This window comes from Pundamilia nyererei, unplaced genomic scaffold, assembly GCF_000239375.1.
Source record: "Pundamilia nyererei isolate P.nyererei 1_Seehausen unplaced genomic scaffold, PunNye1.0 scaffold00069, whole genome shotgun sequence".
Taxonomy (NCBI): Eukaryota; Metazoa; Chordata; class Actinopteri; order Cichliformes; family Cichlidae; genus Pundamilia; species Pundamilia nyererei.
The window spans coordinates 2341429-2363602 of NW_005187470.1; the positions used below are offsets into that span (position 1 = coordinate 2341429).

Here is a 22174-nt window from a genome sequence, read left to right on the forward strand (position 1 = left end):
TGACACAGTTTCTCTTATCCTTCAGCAGCCCCTAACTCGATCGATCACGGGTCACTTCCCATTACAAACTAAGTCAGGGCAATAATGTAGGGGGGGGAGGTAAAGGCATACAGCGATGTAGGCACACAAGTACAGCAAAATGCGGTTTCTGCCTTGCAATTACGAGCAACAAGATGGCTTTAGAAGTCAACTAAGCAGCTGCATCAACATTCTTCATGTGCAGATGAATCAGTTTCTCTCTTAACAGACAGCTGTTAATGACATGAAATGTATTAGAGTGCCTGAACATGCTGCTCGCCACAGACTCCATTATCACAACCTCCTCTACAAGTCCATATGGAAAAGGATGATTTAATTGGATTTGAATGAGCTGCCATTTGTGTGAAAACAGCACGTCAATCTAGTTGAGAATGATGTGCGCTGTCGAAACAGCTGCGGCATTCCAGGAAAAATAAAACAGCAAGGATAATCTATTGCCGATCCTCCATTTGTCAGAGCCACATCTATTGGTGTGTATGCGATCGGCCGGTCAAAAGCAGATGTGTGCAATCTAGTGACCTTGAAGATGGTGGCACTGTGAGGCAGAGGCGGTGCCGGTCGGGATGGAGAGGTTAAGCTTGCTGATGGAGGCTGGTTAGGAGCTGTTGGTCCACTGATTGCGGCGCTTACTGATCTGTAATATAAAGAAGAAATTATATATCTGTAATTAAATACTTTATTATATTAATCATACACCAGTTACAATAGTAATATAATTTAAACTGTGCAATCAAAAGTAAATTCACCACTGTAATTGGATTCACAGTGTGACCAATCATAAAGACTCGCCCGCTCAATGGCACCTGTTGTTTTCATTTACGGACCTTGATCTGTTACAAAAAAGATGCATTATATCTAGAAATCATTCCACTATTACGGGCTGAAAACACACCTGATCTTCTCTATTGGATTTTTTTTGCTTGTAAATAGAAGTCTCAGTAGAGTTTTTCTCTTGATGCACATGGTCAGACCGGCACCCAGGACGACGAGTAGAGCTACCAGAATGCCCACTGTCAGATTCCCATTGTCTGCTCAGAAACACACACAAAAGTTTTGGGAGTATTCTCCAAGTTTATTCCATTATTACTTCAGAATTTCTCACATGGAGTTTGTGTCTAAACATAAGTCCACAATTTATTGTATATTATGGTAAAAATGCTGAAAAATGACACTTTGAAAACCTTTAAATTTAATGACCTGAAATGCAATAAATCACTCCTGTGGTGTAACAGCTACTGACTTACCTGCTTGCCTGATCGGACCACTGTCCACACTCCCACCGAAACCTGCCTTGTCACAGAAGGGAGGCGCCCAGTGAGCCTCACAGTGACAGTTCTTGTTGTTATTGCACACCTACAGTATATTAAAAGGACAGTTAACTATTATATGAGACCAAGCGCCCCCCTATTTTTAACACCTTTTACACTCCATACATTTATTATGCTGCTTAAATTTAATAGGTTACAAATGAGTTATGTTTATGCAAAGGGATGCAGAGTGATTCAATACAATATCATAGTAAATTTCTCAATGTTAAAAAAAAGTCTCAGAAATTAGAAATTGAGTTGCCGAAAAAAGTAGTAAATTTTCACTTTTTACTTCACAGCAAAGTAACAATTTCTCAAATTTAATACGATAGAATAAGTAAATGTGGGATTTTTGCTTGAGATATAAAGTGGCAGAAATAAGCTTCCTCTGAAGGGTGTCTGAGCTCGCCCTTAAGAGATAGGGTAAGGAGCTCAGTCGTTCGGGAGGGGCTCAAAGTAGAACTGCTGTTCCTCTGCATTTAAATTACCCAGCTGAAGAGGTCTGGGCATTTATCTAAGATGCCTTCTAGACATCTCCTAGGTGAAGTGTTTCGTGGAGATTCGGGACACACTGGAGAGATTACATCTCTCTGCTGGCTTGGCAATGCCTACTGAAAGAACTGCAGGTAATGGCCAGGCAGAGGGAAGTCTGGGCAGATCTGCTAAAACCGATGCCCTCCTACACCCATGACCCAAATAAGCAGTCGAAAACTGATGAATGAACAGATGATAAAATCATTTCCATTCTTTATGTGCCGCATGAAGCAGACAGAATTGACCAACAGCCAGCCCTGCTAGGCTCCGCGTAGCAAAAATGTCTGGTATAAAATTCAGAGCAGACCCTTTCTCTTAAACCACATTTTTATAATCTCTCTCTCCCTCTTCCTGTCGTGCAGGAATGGTGAAGTCTAAGAGGATTCCCTATCTGAGTAATATGGAACAGGTGAGGGCCTCTCTCCAAGGCAACATCTTGATCTAATCTGTACATGCAGAGGTGCCCTGTCTCTTTTTATTTCAGCAAGTAAAACATTCCTTAAAATTTCATAGACATGTCTTATGGCGCTACACAAACAAATATCGCTGTATAACACCCGGACACGTTTCACTTTAACAGACAGTCGCAATTCTTTCGTCTGTATGCGTTTGATGAAAGAGCAACTTAAACAGTCACAGTCACAGCCAAAGCCTCTGGGCTTCACCAGGAAATTTAATACTACAAAGCCATACATTTCATCTCTAACAGGACCACCCGTAGACATTTGATGGGTGGCATTTAAGAAAAATCTAATCTCTATTTTCCCCAGCTCAAAGTCAGACTGTGTGTCATTGCTCCGAGGGTTTGGCCAAACAAAGCCGGGCCTTCAGATTTCAACAGACTTTTCGGGACAAGGAAGACTGCCTGATGGTATGATGAATGACCCTTTACGCAGAACAGAAATGAAATCATTATGTCTAATTGATTGAACCTTTCAGCATTCAGAGTGATTGATTGCAAGGCAGTGTAATGGCTCTCTAGCCAGTGTGTACTGGGCATTCTGAACACATTACAGCCCAAATGAGCCGATGTGAAGACAGAATACGGTTTGTTTTAGGATTGACAACTATCACATCGCTTTTTTCAAACAGTGAAACAGGATGAAACGTACTGTACTCACCCCTCGACCGCTGCACTTGGCCGAACAATCGTGCACACCAAAAACACTGACGTTCTGGCACTGACGATTCAAACACATCTGAAGCAGAAAACGACACGAAAAATCAACAGTGTGAGCTCAAAAACAATGTCAGTAAATTTCCAAACCCTTTCATTTTTAAGGTAAAAACAGATAGAGGCGCTATGCCCTTTCTTTTAATTTGCTTCTGACAGGCACTTCAGCGGCAAATCAGTATAGCATGAAATAAAACGATGTCACCACTGACGGGAATGTATCAGAAATGTATTATATGTCTCCTTAAAGGCACCAGACACAAAGAGAGTATAGCACAGCAGAATGTGAAGATGAGCTTGGCAGCAGCGGGCACAGAATGTAATGTCTTTGCAGATGAGGGCGGAGGGTAGATCCTCCTTAAGAGTCGAGGCTCATAGAGAGCTAAATTAGACTAAATGGACTAACTGTATCAGCGAAATGACCAATGGCTAGATTGATGAACACTAGGAGATGCCAAATAGACTGAATAATGTTAAGTCAGTTAAGAGTCTGAGCCAGTGCAAGTCTGAAATGACAAAAGGACACGACTTAAAGAACTCCTCAAAACATCTTAGTCATGGCCTTTCACTCCAAATCCCTTCTCCACTCATATTTCTCAGCAATAAGTTTTGTGTTTATATCGACTTACAGATTAGCATTGGTGCTATTACTTTCATATTTGTTTTTGTTGTTATGATTTTGAACCACGTTTTCTCTGTTTTTGTCTCTGTCTGTAGTTACAACCCAAATCAGGGACTGCAACCTATCTAGGCACTCTTCCAAATTATACATCCAAAGAATTGGGACGCAGATTCAGTGTGCTTCCTGTGTTTTACTACAAGCCACTTCCTGTTTTATTTTGGTAACCGTTTTCCATGTATGTCTTTTGTGCTTTTTTCACAGCATGTTTATGTTGGATGGAGTTCTCCACCCTGACTGGAAGTTAATAAGCACTTCTCCTTTTTCTTTTTTGGTATGTACCTTAACGCATACATTTTTAGGACAGTGGACCAACCGTTTTTCACATTCAGTGGTTTGATTTGATGTTATTTCATTCCTTGATTACAATGATGATGTTTAATATAAAAGAAAATCACCCTCTCTTTCATTTATAACTGTTCATTAAAAGATCTACCGGTTCTTTCACTGGATAAAGCAAGCCATTTTAGCTCGTTTCCCCCTTTATATAGGCTACATTCTTCTGATTGACTGGTCCTCACAAACAGAAGGTCTGAACAGCAGGTAGGTGGGAGTGCTGTGCCCTTGAGATGAGAGTAGACAACCTGTCTGAAACTAATCTTTTAGAGCCTTCAGAAGTCTGAAATGTTGGCCCACAGGGATTATCTGCACATATGCTGACCTCATTATTAAACATGAGGATCCATTGTTGTAACAGTATATATGATAGAAGATATGAAAAGCACAATAGGCATCTTTCATGAACTGCTCATAGAAATAGCAACATCTACTTAATCATAACTGATAAATGTAATGAGACTGAAAGCACAAGCCTTAGCTCTCACCATTTCATCTCCACACTTGGTTCCCGTCAGGACCAAGCCAGGATCAGGCATGTCATCACCCAAGTAGACATGCGTACCTCGGCACAGTATTCTTCCCCCTTCCTGAAGGGGTATGTTGGTTTCAATTGAAACAGCGTTGGTGCCAATTACTGGGCGATTAGCTCCTCCTTGACACTGGATTTTGCCACATTTTGCATCTCTGTAAACAAACACCAAGAGGAATAACAATACAATAATTAAATTACATGTCACTGTTTTGTGGATACGAGGAGCTTTATTTTCATTTTCATCTTTCTCCTTCTGTCCAATTAAAGAAACTGAAGAACAGGCAGCTCGTTTACGCCGTTTCCAGATCACAACTGAGATTTTAGAGACAGAACTTGTTGCATTACATCAAATGACTCTGCAACCCTCAATTAGGACTCCAACTAATGATTATTTTCTATCATCTAATGGATCAGCTACTTGGGGGGAAAAAAGCTTCATAAAACTGAGACACCAATCTGGCATTTTTGCTTTATTTTTCTTAACTACTGAGAAAACTGTGTCAGCCTCATTCAGTCACACAGAGTGGTGCCTAGCATTGAAAAAGTGCTCCTATTTCAATGAGGTATATGCATTTTTTATGAAATAGGTACAATATGCTTTATGTTCCTAACTGCATTCCATAAATCACATGCTATTGAATACATTCACTAGTTTCTATGGCGACATCAGGACTTACCGCACTTCACATTTGGCAAAGGAGCCTTTTGTGTCCTTGCCACAGTTGCCATAAGGGTCTCCTGCTGAGTTGACCCTTTCAAAGCAGATGCCTGGAGCTGGCTTGGCTCCTGCAAGATGCGTTAAACACATAAAAAGAAAAAAAATCGCAACAATTGTTGAACTGTTGAGTGTGACGCAGCAAGGGGGATTTTTCACGTACCGTGGCCCCACAGTGTTATGCACTGCTGTTCATGAGTCTGACAAATGCCATTATAACAGTAGCCGTCCACATTGTGGCAGCCATGGCCATCATGAAGGTAGACGTTGGAGGGACAGTGAGGACTGGTACCGGTGCAAAACTCAGGCAGATCACAAGAGTTGCTGGATTCACGGCACAGTGTGCCTGATGGCTTCAGCTACACGACAACAAAGACAAAGACCCACAGTGAAGCCCAGAGAAATGTGAATTACGCCAAAAAATACATTTCTACTACATCGGATTAAAGGATGTCAAATCAAGTTAATCAGAGAAAATAACTTTTTTGTAAGATGTCTGTAAAAATACTTTGTAATGAAATACTATAACACATATTACCTGACAGTCCTGGCAGCACTGTCCATGTGCACAAACAGCATCTCCTTTCAGAGTGCAGGTGGTGGCATTGCAGCAGGGATTCATACATTCCTTCCGATGGAAAAGAATAGTAAAAGAAGACAAGCAGAGAAAGGAAAAGTAAGTAAGAGGGAACAAAAGTGAAGAAGAATTAACTCGGCACAAAGCGATCATATTTCACCCCAGAGCAAAAACTCAAATTTTGTTATCAGAGGGGATGCAGCCCTAGCAGGACTGTGTAACGTAGCAACTAAAAAAACCTGAGTGAAGAAAGGAAACAGCAGTTTCTAGGTTTCGAAAAACATCTGACAGGATTTTTTCAGACCCCAGAAACCATGTTGAACTCAATAGTAAAATGAACAGGAGAGAATGGTAAATGGCCTGTATTTGTATAGCGCTTTTACTAGGACCCCAAAGCACTTTACACAACCAGTCAGCCACCCATTCACACACTGGTGATGGCAAGCTACATTGTAACCACAGCCACCCTGGGGCGCACTGACAGAGGCGAGGCTGCCGGACACTGGCACCACCGGGCCCTCTGACCACCACCAGTAGGCAACGGGTGAAGTGTCTTGCCCAAGGACACAACGACCGAGACTGTCCAAGCCGGGGCTCGAACCGGCAACCTTCCAATTACAAGGCGAACTCCCAACTCTTGAGCCACAATCGCCCCATTCCCTGAGAAAAGAAAAGGACACACCCTGCAGAAACCCTAAATAAGCAAGCAAGTGCCAAAATACTTTTTTAAGTTAGCATAACGCTCAAGAATCCAACTAAGACAATGTCTGAGAAGATAACAAAGAAAGACGTAAGTTTAAATGAATGAAACTTTAGATTATATAAACACAGACGATGCTACTTTACAAGCAAATTGTAAAAGACTGATTTGCACAACACTTCCACAGCTAATAACTCCACTTCAGTTCAGGCAGGTGTGACAGTAGCAATCAAAAACTTAACCCACACTCTGCTGCCATGATATAAGGCTCACTCAGGTATTCTTCGTATTTTCAGATGCAATTCTTCTGAATACAAATGTAAGCAATCTACAGTAATTACTTTGCTTACTAAACTGGCTCGATAATTTAAATAGGCAAAGGTTATCTTAATTTATATACAACTATTTGGAATATTTAAGTGAAACTTCAGCAATCAACATTCCAAACTGCTCACTTTTTAGCTTGAGTAAAAAACAAACAAACAATCAGGTACATATTTAGTATTGATAAGCCAAGCACTTCTGCAAGGAATCTATAGCAGCCTTAACTCTTCTGGGAAGGCTTGTCTTTCCACAATGTTTAGGAGTGTGTTCGTGTGAATTTTTGACCATTCCTCTAAAAGCCTCTCCTCTATTTCATCCCAAAGCTGTTCTTTTGGATTGAAGTCAGGACTCTGTGCAGGCCAGTCAAGTTCTTCCACACCAAACTTCCTCATCCATGTCGCTATGGACGTTTGCTTTGTGCACTGGTGCACGGTCATGTTGGAACAGGAAGGGGCTGTCCCCAAACTGTTCCCACACTACACTGTTCTTGAGTTAATCTGAAGGCCACGGGAAGTTTGGAGGTCTGTAGCTATTAACTCTGTGGAAAGTTGCGCACTATTAGCCTCAGCATCCACTGACCCCGCTTTGTGACTTTACTTGGCTTACCGTTTTATGCCTGAGTTGCTGTCATTCCCTGTCACTTCCACTTTGTTATAATTCCACTATTAGTTGACTGTGGATATTTAGTAGTGAGCACATTTCACACCTGGACTTGTTGCACAGGTGGCATCCTATCACGGTGCCATGCTGGAATTCACTGAGCGCCTGAGAGAGTACCTGCCTAGGTACTTGATTTTATACACCTGTGGCCATGGAAAAGATTGGAACACCTCAATTCAATGATTTGGATGGGTGAGTTAATACTTTTAGCAATAACGATTATGGTTTAGAAAAATTAAACTCCATTTGACAACTTTTGTGAGGCTGAGGCATTTCGGTGAAGACTGTAAAACATCCTGAACATGAGGTATAGGGCAGACCCAGGATATATCAGAGATATTAAACCTATTAGTGCTCCCCTGGAAAAGCTGCAGGTGCTGGCCAGGGACAGAGAAATAAGGGTGTCCACTCCAGACATAAAGCAGAAAATTGATGGATGGATGGATGGACTAGAAAACATCTGTGGCATGGTTGCGATAGATCAAAGCGTTGTGGAAATATAACCTCACTTTAATACACATTTAAAACGATTTTGTGAGCTTTTGAAAAAGCCTTTGCCAAAAGGAGGTTTAAGCTCAGCATACAAATATGCCCTTTTTTTTAAACTATGGTTATAAATTTACAGGCATCTCCAACTTTGTCCAGTTTCCCAAGAACGTTCCAGGTGCAGATGTGGAGGCTGATGAAAAAAAAAGAGGGGACTGTTCCCAATCAGTGCATTAATTTAAAAAAATATTTTAATCACGCACTTTTAGGGGCAGCTATAGATTCCATTACATTTATCTGAAATAGAGCAGGTGCGATACGATGACTGACATGCTCTGTTTACATTTTTGTCACTCAGCATGCCATCACTTATTTCATTGCTCTGGTTGGTTTAGGTCACTTAGATAGCATCCAGAGGCATTTTGGAGGGAGAGAGAGAGAGGGCAGATCTACAATAACATTTCCCATCTCACTGTTGAGCACCATCTGTTTCCTGTTAGCCTCTATCGTGACCCATGCACCGCACCAATCAGTAACACTGCTTTCCAATACACATGGAAGCAAGAATTCAATCAAGACTCAGAATATACGATATGCACTGTGTGTGTGTGTGTGTGTGTGTGTGTGTGCTTGTGCATATATGATCTCATGCAGGTTGTCTGGACCCCCGAGGGTCAGCTCTTTTCCTTTTGCCATTATAGTCTGAATATGCTGCAAGAGTTGGGAGGAAGTGGATGGATGGAGCTGGCAGGGGACACAGCTGATATGATGGGCCTTCCAAAACTTCTTTCAGTCTGAAAACCATTAAGGGCCTTTCCCATGGTCCCTGGGGCCAAAAAGAGGCAGAGAAGTCACGCTGAAAAGAAGTAGCCAGTGATTGTGAGGAGCAGGACCCAGAGTTTTTAATGAGGCTTTTTAATGGCGGAGAGGGGTGCTGGCTGAGAACTCTGATCTGGCCTGAGTTGGCATGACTCTGCTCAGTTTTGTGGAGAGCTTTATTATTGTTGCTGGCTCAGGTCAGCGGAGCTTATGTTAGCTCTTTGTTTTTAAGGACAAGGCCACTTTCAGTGTGACCCTGACTGAAACTTGAGCAGCTCACAAAAGAACTCATGGGGCGCAAAAGCATAAACAAATTACAAAAGACAACAAGGCGTTCTCTCATTTAGGCTATTATGTAATTCAAAATATCCCTCTAAATCACAATAGATGTCGCCTTCATATTTCATAATTCGATAAGCAGCTCGCCTCTGCTAATTGTCAGCCGAATCACGATTATCTGTTTTATCATCCTGCAGTTGTAACAGTTGGCAACATGCACTTCCATTAAATATGTGCATGCCAATGCAGATTCATTTAAATAATTCACTAGTTGACAGTGTGAAACTGTCAGCAGTGCTTCCTCTCAGTGTACTGTATCACAATTAGACATCAACCCTCGCAAACATGTCTTCTTTCCACTGATTGAATTAATCCATACTCATATCTTTAACCTAATTATCAGAAGAATGTGTTTGCAATACAAAAGCTTTGTGCCATTAGATTTGAAGCTGAGGCGAACTACTAGTGTCAGGGCAGCACGCCCCTCTAGCATGTCTCCTTATTTAATTTGCTGTAGAATGGAAAACATAATTAACAATGATTTATGAGTAGCAGCTAAGAGTTTTTGGCAAAAGCTGCAAGGGACCTGAAAATAAAAACATTTTTTATTTTTTTTATTATGACCTACAGCACCCTCACCTCCAGTTCTCCACAGTCACACTCCTCTCCCTCCTCCACATAGCCGTTGCCACATTTCTGCCCACCATACAGCACTTTGACCTCTGGCATATTGAAGAGACACATTCCAACGCCTTTTTCGAAACTAGCCGTGAGGTCCTTCCTGCTGCAGCTGCTGAACACCGTAGGAAAAGGATACCTGCGAGTGAAGGAAATGTTACGTGGGTCACACAAATAGAGAGAGAGAGAGAGCAAGAAGACAACTGAGATCCCCCCACGAGAGCCCTCTTTAGTCTAATGTAATCAGGGCTAATTGCTGCTAATCACAAAATCAATTAACCACTAGAGCTCAGCGAGCTCTCCAAAGTTCCATCAGCATATGAACAGCACAGGGCCCCTGTGACTTCTCTCTCCATGGAGAGTGGGAGATCTGATTAGACATATTTTATGAAAAAAGGATTATGAACACTCAACCCAAAAAGTGCTTCCTCTGCAAGACGTACAACACCCATAAATTTAGGAGGAATAGGGGATTGTGTGTTTTTAATATTGTTTTTGGAACAGAGAGAGAGGGTGGTCTGCTCCGTGGGGAAAGCACTCGGCCCAAGGCTGTGTCTGCCAAAAGCTTTGTTAAAGACCTCATGTGGCTTTATTGAGCTTTTCTGTGATAATATAGTGCCTTAGATGACAGCGTCTGTGTAAAATGTGCATGAATAAGTCCAGATTGTATCTCATTCTTTGTGACTCCTGATACAAAAGCACCATATGAGATTTTTAATACTCCACTGACACAATAAAACTCAGCACAAAGCTGGAATGGATGAATATATACGTAATCTTCAAACTTATATCAGTGCTGTGCTTCATAGATAAGTACATGCATGAGACAATTCGTGGATGATTTGATACCCAAATGTCTCGTTCAACCGGTGTGATGAAGGACCCTTGAATTTTTTTTGAATGTACATTCTCATCAGGGCCCCCTCGACTCTGGAGAGACCCGCCTGAGATAAGCAGATAAGTCTCACTGAATAAGTGACCTCTTTAAAAATCACTTCCTCTTTTATGTGAAGCCATCTCTCACAGTCTCAGTTTTCCATTATTCTCTTATCGTTGTCTTTCTTCATTGTTTATTGTTTCTGCTCTATTGCTTTTATTCTTTTATTGATATTTATTATTTAAATTGTCATCTTGTATCTTGCATTTTGCACCTATCCCCGCCAACTTCACCGTAGATTTATCTTGTTTTGTTGGACCTTAATGATCGGCTTTATTCCGCTTTCTTGCTAGTCTGTAAAAGCCCTTTTGAAAAAGGGTGTCATTTAAATAAAATGTATTATTATCGTGCCATTTTATTATTTATGCCATCAACACTAATGCTGACCCTTTACCACCTCTGCCACCCACGTGCCTGTTCGTGCCTGTGGCTTTAAAAGCCTGATTTTCTTTCCTTTGCATGGGGAAGAGAGACCTTTTCTACCATATAAAACACATCTATCTTGAACCTGGCCACAGCAGCAACGTGCTCAACAACTGAATATTATAGACACAGTCAAACATGAAATCCAGATTAGTAAAACTTTACTGGCATTAATTTGATGATATTTTTATGTAATTTTTAAAGGTTTTTCTGGTGGATTGTTGACAGGAAATGTCACAACTGCAAACAACCCACAATTCTTCACTTCACTGAGGTCAGTATGAATGTAGTAGAGCTGTTGAGACCTACTGGCTGTATTGCACACAAGCTATAAAACACTTACTCTTTGGAATCTTTGACTTCTGAGAAGGAGAAACGTCTGTGTAACTTAATGCTGGCAACTCTTTCAAACTGTGTTTCCCTCTGATTGGGTTTTCACATCTAATACAGCTCTAAATATGTCATGACACTTTGTGAATGTTTGGCACGGCCTCATTCTTGGCTTGTCTTTGATTTCCAACATGTGCGGAGGCGGCTTACATCACCCCTCGCTGCTGACCCCCCCACCCCGTTCGCAGGTTGCATTAGGTAAAAGTGGGTTACCTCGAAGCAGATCTCCAGACATTCTGGATTAAAGCAAAAGATCAGAGTGGCTTTGTAATGAAATGAAATGGTGAAAGGAAAGAGCATTAAAGACAGCTGTAGTAATAACCATAATTGTGCCCTCTTTCCCCCTCCTCCTCCTCTCTGATCAACAGCTGTCAAGACTGCTGTTCAACAAGCAGGGCACTTCCTTAGCAACTGCTGTTGTTGATTTCCTCCTTGCCCCCAAAGCCTGAGCCAAAATTGCCCGTTGAAAAGTTGAACCCCCTCCTTCGTTGCATTCATTCAGTTTCCATGAACTCAGCCCTGCTCTTCAATTACCAGCCTGTGCAATGCATGACAAAACTCTCACGTCCGTCTTTTTTTCTTTTTGTAACTCTTGAGATACACGAGCTGCTCAGGGATCCAGCTGTTCTTTATGAGAGGCAATACACAAATAATTGGTATAGCCTAACAATCTGGAGGTAGGAGGAGGAATAATGACTGTGAAAAGGCAGAGGCACCAATGATTTACAGTGGATGGCATTTAGCAGCTGCAGTCCTCAGGGCTAGCAGGCCATTGCCAAGGCCAGTAATGGCTGGCACATCTGGTGCATACGGTGAACTGGAAATGCTGAAGACAACCACTCATCGTCTCGGCCAAAAGACCCAGTTTGACTCAATCTTGTTCCCAGCTGATCCCATTCTTGTCTTGGTTTAAGTCGAATTGCCTTGCCTTTACGACAAATCTTTGTTCCGTCTTATCGAACTCAATGTTTCCCACCCACTCATGCTCTAATTCCAGTATAGATTGAATATTTTTTGTGCTCTCTGGTTCATCTCCGACTTATAGTCAGTGTTTGACAGTTGGCTCCTAAGCTTCAGAGGTCCAGCATTTGATGGTTGAAAGAGAGTACAAAACAATCACTGACTACAGTGTAGCAACATCGATGCAAATGGAGAGAGTGGGGATCGGTCTATGATAAGGAATAATTTCTGCACAGCGCACAATACAGAGCTGGAAGCTTTGCTGCTCCAACAACAAGGTAGATAAACTGTGACATTTGTTTGTGTTTGTTTGTTTTGTTTGAAGAGGTGAATGAAGTAAGTAATCTTTAAAGGAAGATATATCTGACAAAATGTCCTGCCTCCCTACATATTTCTTATTAAAACATAAAATAACCAACACACGAGCGTCATCTTAATATGAGCGTTCGCTGTAAACTATGACCTTAAAGCCAAACCCTATTATACCAGTGATTAGTTGCAACGTATCACATTAAAATTCAGAGAGCTGTTAGACCCAAATTTAGCTCAGCGGGGCTTTTTCCTCACAGCCTTTCCGTCCTTGCAGTTCAGATCACAAAAATTCAATTTATACTGCATCTTTTCAGCCACGAAACAGCGATGAGGTTATGAATCAGATCTTCTGCAATATCCAGTGAGAATATTTTTAAAAATACCAAATTAGTCTTTTACTGACATACATTTAGGAAGACCTAATGTTCTGGCACAATTGTGAACAAAGAAAATTTGAAGCTGAACATGACAACTGACGAACAAAACGACTGCTGCTTCACCAGATATTTCATATGGATTTTTACAGATTCCTTAATGCAAGTAGAGCCCGAGCTCTAAGCGATGCCATTAGGTCATATGATCTGCTGTTACTCCTTGACGCCATGTCAGCAGGGCCTTGTTGTAGATACTGAAGAGCACTGTTTCCCCACGGAGCCAATTAAACAAGGCGCACTAGTGAGTTCCTGTTCATCAGTGGGGCATGAGTCACATTTCCATGGCATGCCTTTGACTCACTTTCTGTGATTTCTAATTATTTAATGACAAAACATATATATCAGCTTTGTATTACAGTCATTTTGCAACACACTCTCTTTCAGAACATATCAAGGACATGCATGCCCAGAAAATCAGTGCTATCTGCATATACCTAAGAGCCAATATGTTTTAGCTAGAATGACATGTCAGTTTTTCTAAAATTATGAGAATCATTCATCTTTTTTATTTTTAAAAACCAAGACGCTCTATCCCATTTTGATTTGAGCCAAGCTGCTGTTCAGTCAGAATGTAGTCTATACTCTCTTTTATCATTCTCATGTCCTGCACACCCTGCTGTATGTTTTATGAGCTCAACATCTTACTTTATGGCCCTTGCGATAAACAGCTTCCATCCAGAAAGCTGCACTTTCTGAATGAAAGCACAAAAACCGGTCAATAAACAGTAAACCAGATCATCAAACCTGGAGCTCGGACACAACGGAATAAAATGGAAGAGGACTGGAAGACTAATGCACAACTGTAGTTTCTGCATTAGTCTTTCAAAAACATGGATTTCTCATGTTTGTGCACACACACGCACGTGCTCATATGTCCGCAAAAGAGCGATGAGCTCATTTGCTGTGTTTGTGTTTGTGCGTTTGTCGAGGAGATATAATCTCAAAGGATGAGAAATACCAGCGTGTTCTCATTTAGAGCTAATGGGTGGATGCAGAGATGGATAGAGAGGAGGACGCAACAAATGGCCGTGACCAGTGTGAACAGGAAACAAGCAGTCCTCTGTGCAGATGTGTAGTTGGCACTGGGTCAGCTTGCAGTTTTATTGCCCGCCCCCATCATCTACCCCACAAACACTCTCTACCCCACAGTAACAATGACAAACTGGATCTCATTATCTCCTTTGCCTTATTCCTGGAGCCACAGCAAGGCCAGGAGAGTCTGAAGGGCACCTGTATATAAGCAACAATGTTCCTGTGAACCTACAATTACTCTGTGCCATTTAACTAAAACAAAAGAGACTTATGAAAAAAAAACGGTACTCGTGATTGACTGAGTGTAGGCGAGCCTTGCCAGTACTTTCAATTACAGAATGGAGGGGCTGATAATCAGACAGGCATTTGTGCCAGTTCTTTCCAGAGCAGGCCTTGAGTAGAGGTGTGTAAGATAACACGGTTTCGTAAAAATATCTGATTTTCTCTCTAAAAAGAAAAACAGGATTCGGGTAATTTTAGCAAAATGTTTGTAGAAATATAGTGCTTTTAAGCAACTGCAGGGGCCTTGAACTGGACCCATGGGGGAAACTTTATGGTACTGACCTGGAATAAATAAAGAGGCAGAATGAGAGAATGTAGAGTTCCTAAACATCCTTATTTAAATGTATTGGTTCCTTAATCCTGGATTAAAAAGCAGGGCAGAAATATTGAGCAAAGAGGAGGAGTAGAGGGGATTATTTTTAAAACCAAGGACTAAATAATTTATTTCTTTTGTCTGCTATAATAATCAAAAAAAAAAAAAAGCAAACAGTCTCCGTGGAGAAAAACATGCTAAATATTCATGTATTATTTAATTTGCCTTTATTTAAAGTGTGGCACAAACACCTTTTTTCACATTCAGAGAGGTTCATCATTGCTACATGCAACTTCAGATTCAAACAGTAAGGAGAAGGTGGTGGGTTTTGCCTACATTAAAACTACCGTTTTCAGAGGTCTTCAATTATTTACATGAGGCTGCTAAGAGATTTTCCAGCATTAAAGTTGCATGTATATCAAAGAATAGCGTCACTGTAACTGTCTGTGAAAAGGGGAGAGCCAGACGACAAGAGGAGGCGAGCAAAGGAAACACAAAACCATTTTATTTCTACTTCAACAAACATTTCTTTCCCTTTTTAATATATTCACTCTGTTGCCATATTTGGCAAAGACCTTGACCAGGAATACCCTCAATCAGAGTATAATGTAAATCTACACTTCTTAAGACTCGGTTGTTTTCTAAGTCTATAATAAGGAATACTGTTATGGTGTTTTTCATGGGCTTGGGCCAAACCAAATAGAGAGGGATGTTTCCAGCATAAACACCAGTCGGAGGCTCCCACAGACCACAAGGCCTTGGCTGAAACAGACACCCCAATGTTTCTTCTCAGAACGTCCTCTGCATCTGCTGGGTCTACTATAAGATGTCAAGACTATGGTGAACAATTAGATGTAATTGAGCTGTTGAATTTTAAGCCATTTTGTCACTCAGATACTCTTAATGAGCAACTTTCTTGTTTCCACATGTACAGTACACATCTTTAGTCTGCAAGACATCATCTGCATTATGTCAGGGAATAAGTCAGTCAGTGTCTTGTGCTGTCACGGCCATGCACTGCCACTGAACTACTGGCTTCCCATTCGGAGTGAGTCATATTGCCTTGGGGCATTAGCACAGCTGTTGAATCTGCCATAAACCCAATGGCCCAACAGTTAATTGGCATAATTTGCTTACTGCTCAGCAAACAATAAATTACAAGGGAAGAGCATGTGGAATTATGTTTACATAAGATCGCAATCAGGGTTTTTTGATGACACTTACTGTACTTAATGAGTACATTAATTTAAATTAGTGATAGTTTTATATTATAATGATGTATTTTAGATGTGTGCCTGTGTTTTTTAAGATCGGGTGGAGCTGAAACTGTGACTCACCCAGTGGAGGGAGTCATGATGCAGCCTCCACGATCCACAGTCACTCTACAGCCGCACCCCCGTTCTGGCGTGTCATGGTTCATCCCAAAGTTGTGTCCAAGCTCGTGGGCCAGAGTGACTGCAGCACCCAGGGGGTTGTCTGAATGGTCCTGCAAAAGAGATCAATCACAAAACGTGCCGTCTTACCTCATCTCCCCTCAAACCTCTTTACCTCGTGATTCAGAGCTATCTCTGTATTTCCAGGCTAGGCATGAATCCATGAAGCAATATCCATTATTAAATTTGCTCAGTATACAGATCTGTCGCAGCAACAATAGCAGAAGCTAATTAAGAACAGACGTTTCTGATTGCATTCTCTGAGGAAAATACCAAATAACAAAATACCAAATAACAAAAAAATTAACGCAAGCCAAATTGTTGTTCCCCACAGGAGCCACTGGAGAAACATTACTCAAAACAAGTGAGTGTAATTGCATATTGCCAAGATTAAACAAACAATTCTGTTGAATCTGTGCTTATCAGAGCATTTCGTCTGCTCGACACTGAGGCACAGAAATGAGCTATGAAAGCAGACTGCAGGCTGTCACCTTCAGCTCGCTCGTCAAACTCTGACAGAGGCAGATGTGCTGCTTCATCTTCACAAATAAAGACATCCTCTCGGCAAATAGGTTGGAAGACAAAGAAAAACCAAACGGCCTCGGTGAAAATCAGACACTCAATTTTGGCAGGACAGAAATTAAAAATAGACAGTGTTAGCAGATGCACAGTAAAGATGAACCTACAGTGGCACACAGAGTGAAACCTGATGTTTGCTGGGGATTTTCTGCAAGGTGTTCAAAGCATTAACACACAAAGAGGGCATATAAATAATATACAGTAGATGGCTATCATGGATGCAAAGCTGTACATGTCAGACCACCTCACTTTTGGAGTCTCTCGTCACAGCACGTTATTTTGTAGCACTGTGCAAATCAAGCTTAGGCTGCTGAACTGCTCTGCTGGGGGCTTTTGAAAGAAACAGTCAGCTATTTTGAGTGCAATCCAAATGTGCAGCCCAGATTCATGCAAATAAGTTGGATTCTGTTTCCTGGAAAAACCCCATTCAGACTCATTTACAAACAGATGAGGCTGAGGAGCTCAGGAGGGCACGTCACGCAACCGTCTGTGCTTCGTCTCACCACACCATTGAAATGAAATGACATTTAGGGCTGGTGAATTGAGATTCCTCATGTCTGACATGTCTAAGATTTAACTGCCTGGAGAGAGAGCAATGAGACCCACAGGGAAAGCCTAACTAATGAGTTCAAAGGTAGCTGGTAAATGAAGAGACACAACCCGGTCAAACACGGTCATCAGTGGCTGGGGGTTAATCCCCATTTCTACAGCCTTGAGTATGTGTGCATACAGTACACAGTTCTATCCTAATGATCCACTCCCTACTTTACCATCTGCAGGACAAGAGCGAAGAACCATCTGGCGACCAAACCTAACCAGCCAGCCAGGCCTTTAAGACTGAAATAATCGGATGACTTGTGCTAATGCAACACATTAAAGTTCTGTAATGATTCATTATTTATGACTTGCATTTTCATTCAGCGTGTGATCCCTTAAAATGTATTAAATGCGATTCAGTGGCGTTTCCCATGTATACCCTCCTCATACCCTTCTTAAAAACACACTTATTAGCCTACCATGACGATTCCTCCTGACTGCTCCGCTGTGCACATACTCATGATGGGTGCCATACCAATGGTGGTTCCCTGGAAATACACCCCACTGAAAATGAGAACACAGTGGTTACTATATTGCTCAAATATGCAGCCATGCATGTGTTCACACTTCTGTCATCAAAGGCGCCGTTGAGGATTTCTGACCACTAGCAATATGCGGCGTTTCCTGTAACAGAAGATGATGTTTTGAAGACTGCTGCGGGTCCACCAGTGCAAATGTGCTCTGGCAGCTGCATTTCAAAAACATATATTAAGGCTTTCATACAAGGGGCAGGAAGCATTTCATTTGCTTCTAATTTTTTTCGTGAATGCCAAATAAGCTAAAGCTTTATTCAAAATCGGGAGCATACGGCCAAGTTAGCAGCTGTGTGAAATTATACATCACCTTAGATAAATGCCCACACATCTCAGCTTACAGTTTTAAGTCTTTTACTGACAGACCAACAACTACTGTAACACTGCTACTGTTAATATCTTTCCACTGACTAAAAATGATATATTCGTTAAAAAATTCCACCTCATGTTTCTGTTAACATTTGTTTCACTGGCAGCTGTAACAGAGCCATTGTTCTCTGAATGTTTTCTTTTTTAGCCGTGGTTGTTTTGTTAACATTCATCTACCAAATGAGAGGGGTAACAACTGTGTAAAGACCCAAACACCCATCATGTCTCCTTGACAGCGTCTGTGTGGCTAGCATCTACCCACATACCGTAGGATGGGTCGTTCTGTAACTGGTGGACAATGTAGGCTATAAATAATGGTTAAAAATGACCTTTTACTTTATAATTTTGTGTTGTGTATTTAAAAAAATCAAATATGTTGTGCGCTACGGGTTTTGCAGATGTTTTAAAAGGTGGGAGTTCAATTTTTTGTAGTCATGTGTTTATTTTAGAAACTCTACACCACCCAGTAAATTGGGTAGCTCCAAAGAATAACCATCAACTGTACTACTAAGCATCTTTTGTTTAGTTGCGAATAAAGAAAACCTTTCATACAAAGCATTTATCCTAAACACAGGCATTGCATCTCTATGCTACAGTACCTGATTAGCTGGGCGTTGTCATGTGGCTTTTGAGGCAACAGCTTGACCTTTCTCCAGTCCAGGAACTCGTGCAAGGTAGTAAATGGGTCCTGGGTTATGGGACACTTGTCCACATCACTCCACACCTCCAGCCCCACGAGAGCCACACGGATATTCAGAGCCCTGTAGAACTAACAGTTTGGAGTCAGAAGCAGGGAGAGGGATGCGATTATAGATGTGTTTAATATTTTTGCCACTGTCTTTACTGCAAATTACCTATTAACCACAAATGCTATAGAAAAAGTCACTTAAAACCGAAAGTGGCTCTGTATAAGTCCTTAAATATTTATCAGCGTATGGCTCTCCATATGAATAAATCAGCTTTTTGCTTCTGTTGTGTTTAACAGCCACCCACGGCACAATCTATTAAACTGGCTGCATCACAAAATGCCCAGCCAAGTTATGAAATTGATCATCCATTCATAATCCAATCAACCTCTGCCCGCAGGTCGGTCAATTCTCACCAGGCTTAATGTGACCTCTAATAAATCACAATCCACCACTGCATTCCCTCTTTGGATTCAATTGTTACCTTGTCCACGTAATTAGCAATCTCAGCCAGCCGCTGCTTGACTTTGTCCATGTCCTTGCCTTGCTTCTGAAACTGAACAATACAAGTAGAGAGAATGAAGCAAAGTGCTGCCCTCTTGAATGCTTATTACCCTCAAAGATAGTATTTTGGACATATCACATTATAGTGTAACACTGTATCAGTTGTAGAAATGTCTTCATAGGGTGCGCTCTAACCCCCATTCTTGCCACTGCTGCTGTAGCTGTTATCATCAAAAGGCTCCTCGGTAAAGGTTATGCTGAAAAGATAACCTCAACTGCTTTGTATTATATTCAGAATTTATTCAGGCTCTAAAGCATGTGACTTTGACCCATGTGTCTCAAACTAGTGAGAAACTGTTTCTTCTTTTAGCTTTCTTAAAAGGTCTAAGAGCCCACATAAGGAACGGTCTCATTTGTGAGTCAAGTGGTCAGTGATGTATGCAGCAGGATGTAGATGGAGCTGGAGAGCGAATTGGGGGAGCGAGTGGACGCATCAGAGCTGACACAAAGGCAGTGGTGGCGCCTTCTTATCTGTGTCTCAAGAGGAAGGAAGCTAGCTTGGGATCTGGTCTTTGAGCCTCTTTACTTTGGAAGTCAGCAGGAAGATGAAGAGGATGATGAGACGTTTGACCTCTGCTTACCTCTCGGTTGTCAGCCACAATGATCAGCTCCACATACTTGGTTGTAGTCTGGGCATGGCGTTTATGCTGCAAGAGATAAATGAAAGGGAGTGGACAGGCAACAGTTGGATGGAAAGCAGAAAAAGATGAAAGATGGAGGAACAGGAGATATGAATCCAAGAAAAGAAAATGACAGAGGAGGTGGAGGGTGCAAATAACAAAACAATAAACCAGGGGATGAGAAGAAAGGAGTAGGGAGGAGAGGGTAGAGAGAGAAGGATGTTAGTAAGGAGCACTTTACTGCAGCTTTCTGGAAAGGGCAGCCTAAATTCAGCAGGTGGCCACTCAAGATGGCTTTTCACCTGAACTGCACTCTACACAAAAGGCAGCAGAAATGAAAATCAGCAAAAAACAATCAGCTACGCTTCACATCTGACCCAGTAAGAGCCACTAAGGTCACACAAATCTGATAACACTCCAAACGAATCGCTATTGCTTGTTTAGTGCAGTGCTGCATGGTCTGTTGGCACACAATATAAAGAAATGAATAGATTTTCTCTATATAACGTAAAAAGATTTTTGATTTGCTAAATAGATATAAAATAAAAATTTCAGACAAATTTATGGGGATTTTACCAGCTTTTTTTTTTTTTTTTGCACCCAGAGGATTCTCCCCCAGATGGTTATTATAAAGAATGCAGGTTTAACCCTCTGGGGTCCAGGGTATAATTGGCCGTTTTTGACTACTTTTGATTTTACCTTTATATTTCACTTTTAAAAACGGTTTATCTTGCCTTGTTTGGAATCATTATTTTCAGCACAACCTCAAATATCTGAAATTGGAGTTCTTTTTTCATTTTGACATACTATATTAGCACAATTGACCTAAATTCAGACAAAAAATTTAAAATCTGAGTAGAAGAAAGGTATATTTTTACTGTAAAAACCGCAAACATGTCTAATGAATCATTTTCATAACGTGAAATGCAAATAGAAATTGCACAATTCTAAAAATTATGCACAAGTTTTGCAAACAACAAAGTTATATGGTACTATTTACCTAAAAATACAGCCAAGGCCTCAGGCGTTTTTATATAACCATTTAAAACTATTTACAGAACAATCAGGTGTTCTGCATCAAATAAGAAGGCACACAAAATATTTGTGCCACTCCAAAAAAAGAGTTTCTGTCCATTATAAGACAGAGGAGAATACCACAGGCCTTAATCCTGCAGGTCTGACTGTTGTCAGACCTGCAGATGTATCAGATGTATCAGGTGTATCAGTCCAGTTTTCCACGTGCCGGCGCGTCCGTCGACCCCAGAGGGTTAAGGCACTGGGCAGGGAAGCTACACCCATCGTTTATATACAGTATAATGAATATTCAGCTCTTTTTTGTGTGGTCAGAGATTGTGAGTGTTCAACCTGTTCTGAATAGACAGGAAAACGGTGTGAAACTAAAATGAAAATTTTTGAAATAATATCAGTTACAGCAGCGAGTATACTTAAGACACAGCATCAAGTCTTGTGCCACCCCTGATTTCTTTGTGTTTTGGTAGGAAAATGAGAAAACAAAGTACAGCGACTTATTGAAACGTTTATAAATGTATATGGAAATACAAAATATAAGGAAAAAAAGGCTTAAAAATCAATATTTAGTTGATCACCTTTATTCAACAGATGCTGGATCAACGTTTTCTGACAGGTCTTTGTGGATTTCTGAGAGCAGTAAATACTGCTGTAGATTGTTGTTTAGGTCTTCCACTCCACTCTGCCCAATTTTCTTAATGTTTTTAAGGACAGACTGCACACCATGCCCAGATATGCCAAGTTTTTGGCTAATAGCTCCTTGGGAATCACCTCATTAATACAAAATGCTACTTTATGTCTGTGAACCTATATTCCTTTGGCATTTTTCATAGATTGAG

At 41.1% G+C, this 22174-nt stretch overlaps 1 protein-coding gene across 1 annotated transcript in view; it reads right to left on the reverse strand.

The window, feature by feature from the left end:
* Positions 1-22174, reverse strand: part of adam12a (ADAM metallopeptidase domain 12a) — a 77177-nt gene that overhangs the window by 4034 nt on the left and 50969 nt on the right. Inside the window, exons 7-20 of the mRNA XM_005736494.2 lie at positions 20268-20333; positions 19607-19678; positions 19036-19205; positions 17954-18038; positions 16263-16411; positions 9804-9981; positions 5858-5947; positions 5483-5678; positions 5282-5390; positions 4558-4756; positions 3002-3079; positions 1284-1392; positions 932-1067; positions 559-673 (exon numbers count right to left, since the gene is read on the reverse strand). Of these exons, the coding sequence (XP_005736551.1) occupies positions 559-673; positions 932-1067; positions 1284-1392; positions 3002-3079; positions 4558-4756; positions 5282-5390; positions 5483-5678; positions 5858-5947; positions 9804-9981; positions 16263-16411; positions 17954-18038; positions 19036-19205; positions 19607-19678; positions 20268-20333 (1752 nt within the window). The remainder of the gene's footprint in view (positions 1-558; positions 674-931; positions 1068-1283; positions 1393-3001; positions 3080-4557; positions 4757-5281; positions 5391-5482; positions 5679-5857; positions 5948-9803; positions 9982-16262; positions 16412-17953; positions 18039-19035; positions 19206-19606; positions 19679-20267; positions 20334-22174) is intronic.